General features: G+C 43.1%; 1 protein-coding gene across 1 annotated transcript; it reads right to left on the reverse strand.

Annotated features, from left to right (window-relative positions):
* Positions 1 to 852: 852 nt before the first annotated feature.
* Positions 853 to 13786, reverse strand: kazald3 (Kazal-type serine peptidase inhibitor domain 3). Its single transcript, XM_083783094.1, has 5 exons — positions 12702 to 13786; positions 11785 to 11943; positions 6225 to 6385; positions 3520 to 3667; positions 853 to 2197 (listed from the first exon to the last, which is right to left on the reverse strand). The coding sequence occupies exons 1-5, from the start codon at positions 13147 to 13149 to the stop codon at positions 2103 to 2105; spliced, it is 1011 nt and encodes a 336-aa protein (XP_083639220.1). The 5' UTR covers positions 13150 to 13786; the 3' UTR covers positions 853 to 2102.
* Between the last annotated feature and the right edge of the window lie 1666 nt (positions 13787 to 15452).

The raw sequence follows: 15452 nt of genomic DNA on the forward strand, positions 1-15452 counted from the left end.
TGTTGTGTTCTATGGTGTATATAGCCAGGTCAGTAACGTGTAGATGGTCCAGGCAGTGGAACACACAGCAGACACTCTGGTACAGAGGTCTATTATACACACACTGTCTGTTTTCTCTGCTGACCTCCTGCTGTCAGTGAGACCCCCCACTGGCACATACCCATTAAAACCATCTCAAATCAATTATATCAGCTGTCAGTAGGCCAACTACAACCTCCAGAATACACACGCGTAGGCCTACCAAATGCGCACGCACACGGACGCACACGGACGCACACACGCACGCACACACGCACACACACACACTCACGTTTGCAAGCATGCATACAGCCACACATGGTTGTGCGGTGATGGACTCAGCAGAGAGATACCAATGGGATTTAAAGGCAGTAAACCAGATGTGTCGTACGGACCTGTGGTTCTCCTCAAACATTTTCATGTCAAGGAGCACCACATTGATTGCCTTCGACAGCGGACCGCCATCTGGAAAGATTTTGTACCAGGGAATCCCTAAAAGAGAACATTCGTCAAGATCCTTCCTTATTTTTTAAAGTAATCAAAAAAATGAAAGAAATTGGGTTTAAGTGTTTAAACTGTTCCTCATTTTGTTGGGCACCCTGGGGGTCCAGTCCACGGACCCCACTTTGAGAGCAAAGTGGTAGCCTATAGAGACCCACTGAATATTTTCACTGAATGCAGAGCACAAGAAATGTGCAAAAGCAATTGAGTAAAACTGTAACACATGCAGGGACTGAATCCACAATGTGCAGTTTCAAGTTTCAACTGAGAAAGAAAGAGAAAGAAAGAAATCTGTGACTGTAGATATTGACGTTTTATTATAATTAAATCATTAAATATTCATTGATTCAATTAACTAAACCCTAGCCATGACCTGTGACCTTTACAAACGAGTGGGTCTCCAGTTGGAAGTTCAAGCACATATGTGAACTTTGTGTCTGAGGACAGCAGAAATAAATTAAATGGGAAGATATTTCCAGATATATTTGTGAACGGAAATGACCAACAGATGGTATAGTTTCAGACAGTATATACAGCATTCGGAGATTGTGGAATAGTTGGCTGGCTACACAAGACTACTCTAGTACTCTATGTTCCCTATCAAGTCCTAAGACCTAAGCACACAGTTCAACGTGTTTGACCATCGATATTATACTATGTTTGGAGTATAAACTAGGTTTCACAGATGCACACAATAGGAACAAGAGGTCACAGTTCAGGTCTAGACATACAGTATTTCACATCAATAAAGTAACACAACATCCAGTTCTGTACCACGGGTATTTGAAGTCAATTTATATCATCAACTCATACATTATGATGCCAATTGTGATATTAAAGAAAGAAAAGAATAGCGCAAAAAGCAGTTAAGACTACTGGCAATACAAAAGACCTAGATTCTGGATGGTAAACACCCTAATAAAATAATGATTCTTGGAGATAATTTAAATGATCTAATAAATGATATTGTAGATCATTTATTGGCACAACATGGCCACATTTCCGAATGCTCCATGATGAGAGTTATGTTGTGTTCATACAATATTTGTAATATTCAAAGATTCCCATGGTCTCTGCGTTAGCAACAGTATTGTTGGAAAAGAGAGGCTTCTTGTCTATCTTGTACGAGATGACAGACCTGAAGGACCGGACAGTCTTCAGTGTCTGATTGTCTTCCTGGGAGCTGTGATTTCTCATGTTCTTACCGGGAACAGTGGTGTCATGTGGGTGTCAAACCCAGCATCCATATTCTGTGGGGAACATTAGCCAAAAGTAGCCGATCTACAAGTTTGCAACGTTATGAGCTTGAATATCGGCAATTGTTTTTCGGCGAAGACATTTGGTGTAGATGGGGGGGAAAAGGCAGTCCCAGTACAATGCCAACTCAGGTCCAGTTTACTAAGTCTAGAGGGCTTATGAAGTTAATGTAGTTTCTGATGTTCTTACTGGGAACTGTGGTGTGTGATGTTCTTACTGGGAACCGTGGTCTCTCTGTTTACAGAGTCCTCTGTAGTACCTCAGCTCATGTTTCCATGATGATGTGATGTGACGTTCTTCACACGGACGGAGGAGACCGTCGTTAATCAGTAATAGTCCTGGCCATAATCTCTGGGGTGACTGTAATCCATTAACTCCTTCATCTCTGACAAACTGTCGGTCAGAAAGACAGACATCTCCTCTGGATGCACAGACATATAGGGAAACAAACACAGACATAAAGACAGACATTAGTTGGTTGATTGTAGAGTGATCCGTCTAACTGATCTGATCCAGCAGATCCATCCTATTGTGTTTATGCGTGTCCTATGTGTGCTCTATATAGACCGATTCAGAAACGGGTCTCATGGTCGCAGGCAACGTATTCCTGTAGGCGGAAACGACATACCTGGGGTTTAAACCCGCACATCTTCTACTACAGTGAATGGAAAAGTGACTGATGTTAGTCTGCCTCAAACGAAACGGTTGATAATGTACAGTATTTGTGGTCTAAACCAATATGTGATCATCTAAAGATGATCACCAATATGTAAAAATCAATTCTATGACTCATTGGAAGCCAGTGCAGAGATCTAAGAATTGGTAATATTGTCTGTGTCCAGCTATTTTTGTTCTGGTCAGACAAGCTATGTGGTAAATTCACCATAAGTATTGCTCTACGGATATACTGTGCAAAACATGGGTTATATTTATACCCATAATTGCTGTGAATATGACGGTAACATGCATGCAATGCTTTTGCTTACTCCATAACTACAGGGAACATGAGGGCTACACACCCTTTACAAATAGTAGCCAATCAAAGCAACTTGGTTTGGTAAGACACAAAAAGTCATGCAGTATGACAGTTGCGCCACATTTTCCAGATTAATTTTATTGTACTTCCATATCCAGAGTAGTTAGTTTCAGAATATATGAAAGCTTTGTTGAAAAGAGGCTGAAATCACAAGGGGGCGGGCCACGCTCATATTTTCTGGTCTTGTCCTAAAATTCAGAAATACTGGCAGGACATCCACTCCACCTTGGAGACCATTCTGTGTTTTGAGATACCTCTGTCTGTTCCTTTTCTACTGTTAGGAAATATCCCTGAAGAGTTTCTAATACATGATAAATATTTAATCAAGATCCTCTTAGCAGCAAGTAAAAAAGCAATCACACGACGCTGGTGCCAGCCGGACCCACCAACGAAAGATCAATGGATGGACATTATTGAGGAACTGTATGCTATGGAAAAACTAACATTCATACTTAGACTACAAGAGGATAAATTCTATAAAAAGTGGGAAAAGTGGAATCTCTTCTCTCAGCCTAGCGATATTGCAATAGGATTTCATTGAATGTTTTTTTGTAATATGAAAAATGCAGCCTTTTTTTCTTTTACTTTTTGTCTTTTTCTTTTCTTTTTCTTTCCGTATAGTCTTGTCAGTTGTGTTTCTCTTGTCTGTTCTTCCTTCAATAAAAATTAAGTGAAAAAAAGAGGCTGAAATGTGGATGTTGGCGTACCTGCGTTCAGGACCCCCAGGACAGCAGACGCTGAGGCGGACCCCAGGTTGTTACGAGCAACGCAGTGATAGGTTCCAGAATCCTCTTGCCCCGCCTTCTCAATCTGCAACCAACTGGAGAGCTCGAACTTCATAGGCCCGCCCCTCGACTGGAGAGAGAAAGAGAGAAACAAGCGAGTATTTAGCCAGGGATAAATGGTAACTGGTTCATTTATATAGCACCTTTATCCAAGGCGCTTTACATAGATTGTGCATTACATTCACCCATTCACACACACACATTCACTGATGGTGGCGGAAACCATGCAAGGCACAAACCAGCACATCAGGAGCTCAGTGTCTTGCTCAAGGACACTTCAACACTAAGGCCATCATTTATCAATTGAGTGTAAAATCTGCCCCAAAGTCGAGTGTAGGTTTTGTAGTACACTCACGTCGCCACGGCATTTATAAAGTGATCGCAAACAGCTGATCCTTCCTTAATTTCGTTCTGACTTTAATAAATGTGACGGCTGAAATCTATCTGGCACGCCCTATGAAATCAAGACTCGCCCTTGTTTTTGCGACATGAACAACTGCAGTAAGACCTTGGAAACCATAGTTACATGACGAAAACAAGTCAATAAAAAAAGTTTCCCCCGGGCCCCGCTTGCCTTGCTGCTCCGCTTGTGTACGACAGAAAAACAGCGACAGCTCCTGACGTGATTTTTGTCCTGGCTCACGTTCAAGTTCAAGGTTTTGCGTAAATGGTAAATGCAGAGAATTGCGGTAATTTCTGCGTGCACCCATATTTTGGCGTACGCCGAGTTAATAAATGAGGGCCTAACTATGGGGGAGCCCTCGTTTCAACTAGAAACCATGCGGTTACCATCCAGCCACTCTACCCCTGAGCCACCGCCGCCACCAGGGATGGGAGTGCAGAGAGAAATGGTGCATTTCTACAACTGCTATGAGCCTGCGTCACGTTACGTCCTAACACGATGGCATGAGTAGACAAACCCAAGTGCAGAGAACACACAAAGCTTAGCAGCTGAACACGCAGAGGCCCAAAACATGAATGAAGTATAAAATGTGAGAAAGTCAAGAGAGTGGCGGTGACTAAAGCAATTAAACTGAACAAACATAGTAGAGGGACAGTTTTTCTCAGTGACTTCGGTATATTTCTCAAATCAGAGGACATGTTCGACCTCCACATCATATAGTCACTTGTGCATATCATAATCATGTCCTAACCTATGTGACTATGTTTCGAGTACCAGTAGGGTCACAAGTGGCGCTGTTGTGCCAGAAACGGAGAGAGAGATAGTGTTGCACAGTTGCCTGCCAATTACAATTTTAACAAATTGCACATGGTTTTGAACATACCATTAAAGGTATATTCAGTGATTTCACTTAATTCAAATATCACTTATTTTTTTGTTTTGTTGTGATAATCCTCCCTACTATAGAGTGTGCTGGCCATATAAGGAGTTCCTCCCTGTCCCCAGTTAACCCCTGGGGGTCAAAAAACCTTAGGTTTCGTTTTTCACTCTCTATCCTGATTGGACGAAAGGCTGGGTCCCACAGCCAAAAACGAAACCTAAGGTTTTTTGAGTGAAATCACTGAATATACCTTTAAAAAATGGAATGTGGAGATTTACAAGGTTTCTGCCAGACAGCGATGATATTTTACTACATGCTACATGCAAACAAAAGGCTTTTGTTTATGTGCCCAGATCTGATGACATGCTTTCATGCTAATCTTGACTTTAAGGGGAAGCGTTACATCAAGCAGTTCTCTAAAATAGCTCAGACATGCATCTCATCAAAGGATGCTCATATTTACATTTCTAATGTTGTGTGTATTTGTTTGTTTCTTTGTGCTATGCAGTGTTGTACAAATGATGCCTTAACTTGTATCGCGAAGACATGGCCTGTCAACAAATGAAAGTACAGTAATTGCTTAAAAGTGAATCCTGTTCTGTCTTGTCACCAATCTTCCACATACAGTACAGTACAGTGATGTGTAGCTAACTTTGCACTGTTGAAATTGATATACAGTATGCCATACAGAGAAAGTGCAGCCTTGTTTATTTGCAATCACTGTCATCCAAACCTTAGCTTACATCAACAAATACTTACATAGTACACATAAGAAATTTGACTCTCTTGTATGACACAAAGACATGAGACAGTGTGACATGTAAATTGACATGAATATTTACTTTGAGAGGTACATTTAAATAGAAATGTACAGGCATTTGAAGGTAATCCAAGGTGGTGCATGCCGTTTGTATTAACTGTTAATTAACTGTAATGCATTTACTTCAAGATGTGGTTACTTTAAAATGAAGATAATTTGATAAACGTACCTAAGAGTTGACTTAACAACTGTTTATATATTAGGAGGCAATAGTTGAAAGCAAGCCTAATCAACACAGCTGGAAACAATAATTCACACCAGCAGTGTCATGGTGATGGCACGCTCTGATTGAGCATCGAGTGTCGGGATCCGCGACACAGTTTTCTGCCCCACGAAGGGAGGGACTTTCGCCCTATAGTTTTAGACTGGGACGGAGGGACGCCGTCTCAAGTGAACAATGAACACAGCGGAGCGCTCCCTACGCCCGTCTCACCCAATTGCCTTCCAGCCTCTCCCACCTTGGGGTGGAAAACGGGGTCGCCACCGGGACAGGGATGTGGGTGTGGCCTGTGGGTGTGTCTCACCTGGACAGAGATGTGGGGGTCGTCTCCGGGCAGAATCACGTTCACGCCGTCCTTCATCCACTCCACCGTTGCCATGGGATACGCAAACACCTCACACAGAAACATCAGACTGCTGCCTGTCTCGTTCACCTGACTCTGTGGACGCACCTTAATGATAGGAGCTGAGAGGAGGAGGGGGAGAGAGAGAGAGAGATAAAGTTAATACTAGCAGAGCACTAATGCTCTATCCAACACACAACACAACACAATGCACTTAAAATGAAATATACAATTTAATAACTAACTCGAGAGTGACTTAAAAAGTCCAAGATCGTGTCTTGAGACCTGTGATTCAGCACGATAATAAAATTTAAATTACTTTTGTTAGGGTTACAAACGACAACACAACATAATACCACACTACTACTACTACTAACAGCAGCAGCAGCAGCAAAACCCTCTTCATGGCCTCAGGCTAACATGGTAGGGGATGACAGCGCTCCAATCCAACCGGATAGTTGAATGACAGGAAGAACTGACATTCTGTACACAGTCGCCGAAATTAAGACACTCCAACATCATGTTTATTATGTCCTCAACTATATTAAAATGGAGTTTGGTGGGTGCAACATCGGTTAGTTTCCCCTTTAATGGTGCCTAGTGCTCCTAATAATAGTTAGGGAGGGTAAATGCAGAGGACACATTTCACATTATGTTGCAAATGTACTGTGACAAAAATACCCCAAAGGAGTGGGACCATGTCATTATAACAGTTTGGACATGCCCAGCGTTAGCATTCCTTGTGGTTTTAGACTGGGAAGACACAGCCTAAACAGGGAGTGACACAATGACCACGCATGTAGTGTACCCGCTTTTCTTGGATCCGTGGAGGGGGGGGGGGGGGGGGTGGGGGGGGGGGGGTGACACGGCGCTCATATGATTAGACGTGTTTCTATGTGTCACGTAGCACCAACACGACAACACGACTGTGGAGACTACCCTGCCCATCAAGAGGAACAAGACCTCTCACATTTCCAGATGTTCTGAGTAGGGACACAGGACTGACTGAATGAACTTGGTGTGGCAATGACCAACAGAGAACAGTGGAAGCAGCTTGTGTCGCAGATCTCGAGGGCACTCGAAGGATGATGACAATTTCACCGGATCATGTCTGCTTGTCAAGATGCCTGTCGGATTGAAAAAAATGAATAGCTAGGCGTGTCAGTCTGTCAAGTGTTGGACCCAAGTGCAGAACCACACAGGCAGGCAGGCAGGTTGATCAAGTTCAATGACGATTTATTATGAAACTCACTTTACAAGCTGGCAATAAAGCAGGACATACAAGGGCAGGAAACACCATGACAACAACTATAAACTGGCAAGGGAACACTGAACACAGGGAGGTTTAAATACGGACTAATGGGTGGTCGGAACAATGACACGTTAAAGAGCGTTATCAGTGGAATGTGCACCCTCTGTGGCAGAGACACAAATAAAAATGATAATAAATATACATTCGTACAATTTCTAAAGAACTAGTTTATTCAAATACACCACACAAAAACACAAAATAGAACCTGTTGCAACTCGACAAATTGATGGTTATAATTAGGACCAGCTGCTGTATGGTAGCTTGCGGTTTCAACTGAGTGGCAGCTGCTCTTCACACACCCCTGGCTGTGAGACTGGCCAATCATATCTAAGGTCTCCCTTTGGAGACACTGCTGGTTCTTCAGAACAAGAACTTCCATCTGCATCAACACACTCCTCTACAGCTGTGAATAATACTGGGTCACCTACAGCCAACACATGTCGTACAACCCATGCCGAGGACCCCCAAACAGCCATGTTTTTGGGCACCCCAATTGCGATATGGCTTTTTGCAATAGATGTTATGTATATTGTTTTTTTTGTCTGCACATGAATATGCAAACAAAGACAAACACATGTATCTATTATTCAATGTTCCATGGACCACAGCCCTTGTTTGATACGGCCCATAAAGATGTGCATGTGTGTGTGTGCGGACATGTGTTTCTGTGTTTGTGTGTTTTTAAGTGGTAAGGTCACGTCTGTTAGAGAAGTATGCAGAGAACTATTCTACTGACCTGAGAACAGACAAGCTTGTGTTACCTGCACCCCCCTTCGAACACACACACACACACACACACACACACACACACACACACACACACACACACACACACACACACACACACACTTTTATGGAGCATATCGGACCTGTGTACTGTACTGCCAGAGTGAACGGTCTATGAAACAAAACACCATTTTACAGTAAAACAACATCCTGCCCAGTACAACCACAGTCTTCCACTGTTAGCTACTGGGAGACATGGGAGCTGCCCAGTAGTACAACAACCACCTCAGTCTTCTACTGTTGGTCACTGGGAGCTTCCCAGCAGTACAACCACCTCAGTATTCTACTGTTGGTCACTGGGAGCTGCCCAGTACAACCACAGTCTTCTACTGTTGACAGCTTAGCCCTGGTAGTGGCAAAGGGCACATCACCTTTGGTCTATACTTTGGAACAGAAGGGCCATGCCAGAGGATCTAGGCTGGGCACTGTTTCCCAAATAGTGGGTCAGGACCCATCTGTGGGTCACAGTCACAGACACATCTTTGTATGGGTCCCTTAATTTTTTTCCTACATTGCGTTTATAATTACTAGTCCTTACCCGTTCTGAATATATGCAAACAGCAAATCATGTTCAGTGTGTGATGTAATAGATCACATTACTGATAGGGGGGGGAATTGTTTACAGATGGTCTTGGGAAGTTGGGTTGGGCACTAAAGTATAGGCTAATTAAATGCTGTAGTACAATCATAAGTACACCATTGATGTGTGATGTAAATATGGTGGTGATATTCTGCCTATAAATGGAAGTTATTGAATATTTTCCAGGTCGGTGTTGCACTTTGTAGACGGTCCCTAACCGCTCACCGTCTGCTGCCCGTGGAGATATAAGCTATTAAACGGTGAACGCGGAGGTTGGCTTTTTGGGCTTCAAAGCAAGTTGTAGTTTGTTCTTTATATAATCAGGATAAGAATTAGATGTTTTATGTGATTTAGGAACGTGTCGTTGTCATTGCATCTGTCTGTATGTATTTTGTCATTGTGTTGTTCCGACGGCACGGGATCTGTCTTCTCCAAACGTCTCCATTTGGCCACCCGAGACCCCGACAGATATTAAGCATTCCGTTGTGATCGTGCTGTTCAGTGTGTCAGGCAGCCACGCTGGGTGCGCGCAGGGCTGTAAGCTGTCGTTGTCAGTGTCCAGGCTTTGAGCGTGCATGTAGCCCATGTGTAATGCACGGCGAAGGAGGTGGTTGAGGAGGGGGCGGACAGTGTAAATGGTGCATTTATATATAGCGGTATTAGCGGCGGAGCGGCTGCAGTCCTGGCTGTGTGTCGCTGATCATAAGCCCAGAAACAGTGTCCTCGGAGCGGCTGCAGTCCTGGCTGTGTGTCACTGATCATAAGCCCAGAAACAGTGTCCTCGGAGCGGCTGCAGTCCTGGCTGTGTGTCGCTGGTCATTCACATCCAGCACGGATACAGAACAGATCCCCCGACGGGGCTGGGTTTCGCTTCCTACGTCACACTACAAACGGTGACCTATCGAATTATGCGTCCCACACCCCCTCCACAGGCACACAATTCTTCAAGTTACAATTCTCCATGATCGTATGGTGATGTAAAAACAATATCTGTACAGTAAATACGACAGTTGCGTCGGTAAAAAAGTAGCCTAGCTGGATTGTGGGAGCGTGCAGATTTATTTTGGCATGGAGAGATGTGTGCTAATAGTGTGGCTCGGTCGGAGATAGAGCACGGACAAATAAACTGGTTTTTATTCACTAATAAATTCATTATTAATCTTATTGGAAAAATGGCTTCGTTAAGACCTCCATATTATTATGGTCAATGCCTGTGTGAAAAGTGGGAGCGATTGGTGCAGGCAATGAGGAGATAAGTGTTTGTTTCTGACAGACAGACAGACAGACAGACAGACATTCAGACATTCGCTCTATTATTATTAGGATATTATTAGGATAATGATTTTAAAAACATATTCAAAAAACATTTCCAAAAAAATCAAAAGTTTTCAAAAATGAATACCAAATTAAATTATTTGTAAATGAAGTAATTTCTTGAATAAAAGAAGAAAAAAAAATAAGACATTCCATAAATTAGAAAACAAATGTTTAAGAAGTAGTGAAAATAGGCAAGCAAAGCGACGCGTTCGTTGTGAGCTTGTAGAGCTGCTATTTTCACTAATTTGGGTCCCGGGGAATGTCTAATTTCACTTATGGGTCACGGGCTAAAAGGTTTGGGAACCAGCTGAACCACTGATCTAGGACAGCGCCTTGGCCCCATGCCACACATCAGTAAATAAAATTAAAGTAAGACTGAATCACTGTGTTCAGGGAGTTTTTCTCTTTTCGAAAGGTTTTACACATGACTGCTTCTGTAAAACGTAGTCATGATGGGTCATGGGGTTTAAAAGTTAACCGAAGTTACCAAATGCTCGCCCCAAAGCACAGTCGCCCCAATTTTTTTCACGGACCACTCGCCCAGAGCGGTTCTTGTACACTTGTATTGGTTTTACTGAGGTTAAGGTTAGGAATAAGTTTAGGGTTAGGCATAGTTTTACTGAGGTTAAGTTCAGGACTAAGGTTAGGTTTAGGCATTGTTTTGTTGAGGTTACGTTTAGGAATATCTGGTGGTGGCTGTTCCAAGGTCGCCGGATTTGACCCAGGGCAAGAATATTTTGGGGCAAACATACTTGTATTAGTTTTTAAAAGCCTAAGGTGTAGGAAGGGGCGAGACGGACATGCTTTATGTCAAATCTAGAAATAAACAGGTAAGGTAAGGGTGAGCTTGCTCTGCACTCTGGTTTAAAGCCTGGATGCTGTGTTCTGAATTAGTTGCAGTTTGTTTCTAAGCTGGTAAAAACAGAGCTGTACAAACTTGTAACATGTGTACTAAAAGAAACTAAGACTGTCTAAACACTGGCTGAGAGACTGTGGACTTTCCTTCCCTTTTGAAGCTTAAAATACCACAGTAGTTTGGGGTTCTATGTTCCTTACCTAAGGGCACATTTACAGTAGCGAACATTGACAGTAAGGAAAGGGTAGGGTCAGGGTGTGACTGTGTGAATTACCCTGCAGTGCAGTAAGTGTATTCAAACAGACCACCTTTGCCTTACTTATAGACTGTAGCCTATATGTCTTGTAGCGGGTAGAATACAATTATTGTCCAAACTCCATTGTTAATAAAAGAAGTCACAGATATTGGTCTACAGTAGACAGACAGACAGAGCCTATTACCAATCCCATACATGTGCAGACTCTAAATTTTAAATGATAGTGGATTTTAGATTTGTGTTTTATAGGTTATTGGATTTTTAGATGGGCAATTGCATTTTAGATTTGAAGTTCTATATTGTAAAAAATCAGCTAAAATAATTCAGTGTTTTTATAAATGGCACCTGTCTTTGTAAACATCTGTGATGGAGCGCTGAATAAACATAAACGTATGCCGTATGCCAGGCCTATACCTGTTTCACACGGTCCTCTCCCTGCCGTCAGCTGCGGCGTGGAGAAGGACACCTCTCTGAACTGACACATGTTCATGTACGTCTTGCCGTCGGAGCCACACACCGCCTCCTCCTCCACGCAACGACACAGCAGCTCGTCGTCCGACTCCTCATCATCACCTGATTGATTGAATCATATATTAATCCATTCTGACATGAGATCAGATTCATGCGAGTTTTCCGCCGGACACACGCTGGTCTGACGAACCCATTCTGACCTGAGATCAGATTCTAAAAATGTCAGTCGTTCTTCGATTTAAAAAAAAAATAGCAGACCTACAAGCTCGTATCGCGCCATGAGCTTGTAGATCTGCTATTTTTCAATAGCTAAAGCATAACATGATGCCAACACCAAAATGGGTGCCCGGTCAGAATGGGTGAATGCATGGACAGGCACAGGCAAGTACAGTATAGCCTAGAATACAAGGTCTGCTAAAAGGATGAAACCAATAAATCCTTCAGGCTCATTCCATATTGATGTCCTCATTTGGCCTAAACAGTGACGTTTGTGAAGTAGTTAAGACATCAATGAGCCTATATAAATTGTTATTGTAGACCAGGGCCCATTGCAAGTTGCTGTACTGTCTTCTATCCTGAGCCTACTCTAATAAAATGAGCAGGGGTTAAAATGGGTTCGAGATGGATGGAATGGAAGGCCAAGCAGTTAATAGCCTGACCACTTTGTATTGGGATGTCTGAAGCCTTGTTTTTAAGGACTTTATGGTGCTGTGGCACTGGTACCATGAGGTGCATCGTGCACCTCATGGTACCACAGCACCACAAAGATCATGCATTGCATACTAGTCAAAGTGACATTATGAGGATGAGTGCTCCTGCAACTGCAAGACTCCTCATCAACACTATGTATTCTTACTGACCTCCTCCTCGCCTCCTCTCCTCTGTCTGGCACTGCAGCCCGGTCCCGCAGAGGCCGTAGAAGGCGTTCCTGTCGCCCGGGTCGCAGGCCTGCCCCTCCAGGTTGGCGCACTCCTTGCAGCAGCCGCAGGCGTCTAGCACCAGGCCGGCCCTGCAGCCCCGCGCCTCCGGGCACATCTCCGGGTCGCACTGGTGCGGGCACCCGGCGGTCTCCTCCTCGGTCCCGTTGTCGCTGCCCCCCATCCAGCCCCCCCGGTCCACGAACTCCTCGTCCATCCGGTCGTAGTCGGCCAACGGGTCGGCGTACGGATCGATCAGTTGATCGTCCTCCTCGGCGTGATGACGATCGATCCGTTCGGGGAGTTTATTGGGAAAGCAGCGAGATGGACTGATGCTCATTAATAAAACGCAATAAAGTCCCAGTAGAATTGCTGCACGTGACACGGACATCTTTGAAAAAATAAATAAATAGGCTATAGAGCCTACAATTATTTAAATGAATCAATAAATTATAAAGTCAAAGTAAGACGGTTGGAATGCAGTCTACATAGGCTATAAAACAAACAACCCAGTCCTGACTCCTCATATGATAATGAGATTTATTATGATCGTAGGGAGAAAAAAAAAACTATATGTAGATGCTCCGTTTCAGGATCAAATTAACACGCCATGGTCGTTGAAACATGTCCTTATTCCAAAAATAAATCTTTAATTTAAATGTTAGGTTAATTGTAGGCTGTATCAAAATATTACAAATGCTACAAAAGTGACAGTGAAAACACAGAGACTAGACTGACTGGATTAAACAACTATAGGGGGGGAAAAGATAACAGTTCAAAATAAATCCCTCCAGATAAACATTCCTCACGTGAGAGACCAAAAAGTTACTGAGTGACAGTCAGACTCAGACAGAAAGAAGTTTTTTTTCATCCAAGGTGAAATCCACTCCAGACCAGGAATGATGTTCTTGTTCGCTCCTCCTCAGCCAGGCAGAGAAACAGTTGAAACAAACCAACAAATGAACAAACATGTATTGTAGAAGAATGCTGTGATGTGTCACGCCGCGCACGGTGCAGCCACCGCCGTGTGTGTGTGTGTGTGTGTGTGTGTGTGTGTGTGTGTGTGTGTGTGTGTGACAGTGCAGCCTGGCTTCAGACTGACTGACTGGCGTTTTGACAGCAGCTGCTAAAGACATCAGCTGCGTGTCGCTGATCGTCAGCCAATCACAGAGAGAGGGGCAACGTCTATATGCACCGCGTCACACACCCAGCTCTTTAAATTACATGAATCAGGGGAAACCTTTGTTTATACAATAATATACGTCCGTAGAGAAAACGCCATAATATATGTTGTTGTTGTTGTTGTTGCTCTATGGAAAACACTGTCTGTCTGTCTGTCTGTCTGTCTGTCTGTCTGTCTGTCTGTCTGTCTGTCTGTCTGTCTGTCTGTCTGTCTGTCTGTCTGTCTGCCTGCCTGCCTGCCTGCCTGTCTGTCTGTCTGCCTGTCTGTCTGTCTGTCTGACTGACTGACTGTCTGTCCGCCTGTGTACGTGGTATAGTCTTATCACAGGGTGCATTTGTACTAACTAGACAGACAGACAGACGCAGTGCTAATGTCAGGTTGTAGAGCAGTAGTTTGGGCTTCAGTTGCTGTTTTTATTACTGTTCTAATCGTGCACGCACGCACACACACACACACACACACACACACACATACACACACACACACACACACACACACACACACACACACACACACACACACACACACACACACACACACACACACACACACACACACACACACACACACACACACACACACACACACACACACACACACACACACACACACACACACACACAGGCTAAACACAGGTTTAGGAGAGAACATGGTTGCTACCTTGAGTAAAGTACTGTATTTGAAGTGTCTAATGGCAACAGTCTTGAAGACATTATAAACACTTATTCTCAGCACACACAACAACAAACGCTGCGTGCGAGTGTGAGAGTTTATCTTCAAATTGATGCTGTTGATTGCTGAAACATTTGGACACTTGTGACCAAAATAAAGTAAAATGCTCAGGGATCATCAATATACAAAGCCAGTGTCCATGGCAAAGGCCTTGTCCGAGGCACTTTTTAGATTTTCTGTTTTCTCACTTTTTATTTGCAAGGATCCTCCATTTCATTCCATTGTACACCCACAGCAGTTATCGACCTGTTATGGTCATTCAGGGCTATAGCTTTGATGAATTGAACAATGTGGACCCTGTTGTAAACAAGTGTAATGCTTAATTGGGTCGTCCACTCACAGTTAACAGTCTTTGTATTGAGTTTGTGCCTGAAATGTACTGTAAATTCTGTAAATAACTGTTAATAAATATTTCATTCAATAAAAAAAAAGCTCTTTATGTGTTTCTTTCTGGTAATATTATTGTCCACTCATTTTGTATGTCAGGCAAAAATTTAATTTTGACAAAAATGTCCACCACAAGCCAGCATATGATGATGACCAATGTTTAATCAAATCCAAATGTATTAAATATTAAATATGGTGTGTATATATATATATATAGGCTACATGTGAAATCCATTTCTGCAACAACAAAACAAGTTTAATGAAAGCCAGACTGACTGGAAACAGAACAAAACAAATACAGTAGTAGGAAAACATTCCTCAGACCAAAATGTTAGTTTGTACTGAAAAGTTCAACACGTTTAATCAGGGAAATGCATTCAACGCCTGTGATT

Source organism: Protomyctophum parallelum (genome assembly GCF_964188405.1).
Source record: "Protomyctophum parallelum genome assembly, chromosome: 15".
Taxonomy (NCBI): Eukaryota; Metazoa; Chordata; class Actinopteri; order Myctophiformes; family Myctophidae; genus Protomyctophum; species Protomyctophum parallelum.

Coding starts and splice junctions, on each gene's coding strand:
- kazald3 (XM_083783094.1), bottom strand. CDS start 13,149: ATGTCCGTGTCACGTGCAGCAATTCTACTGGGACTTTATTGCGTTTTA. Junction 6,386..11,784: donor GAGAGGACCGTGTGAAACAG/GTATAGGCCTGG, acceptor TCCTCCTCTCAG/CTCCTATCATTAAGGTGCGT. Junction 2,198..3,519: donor CCTGGGGGTCCTGAACGCAG/GTACGCCAACAT, acceptor CTGTGCATCCAG/AGGAGATGTCTGTCTTTCTG.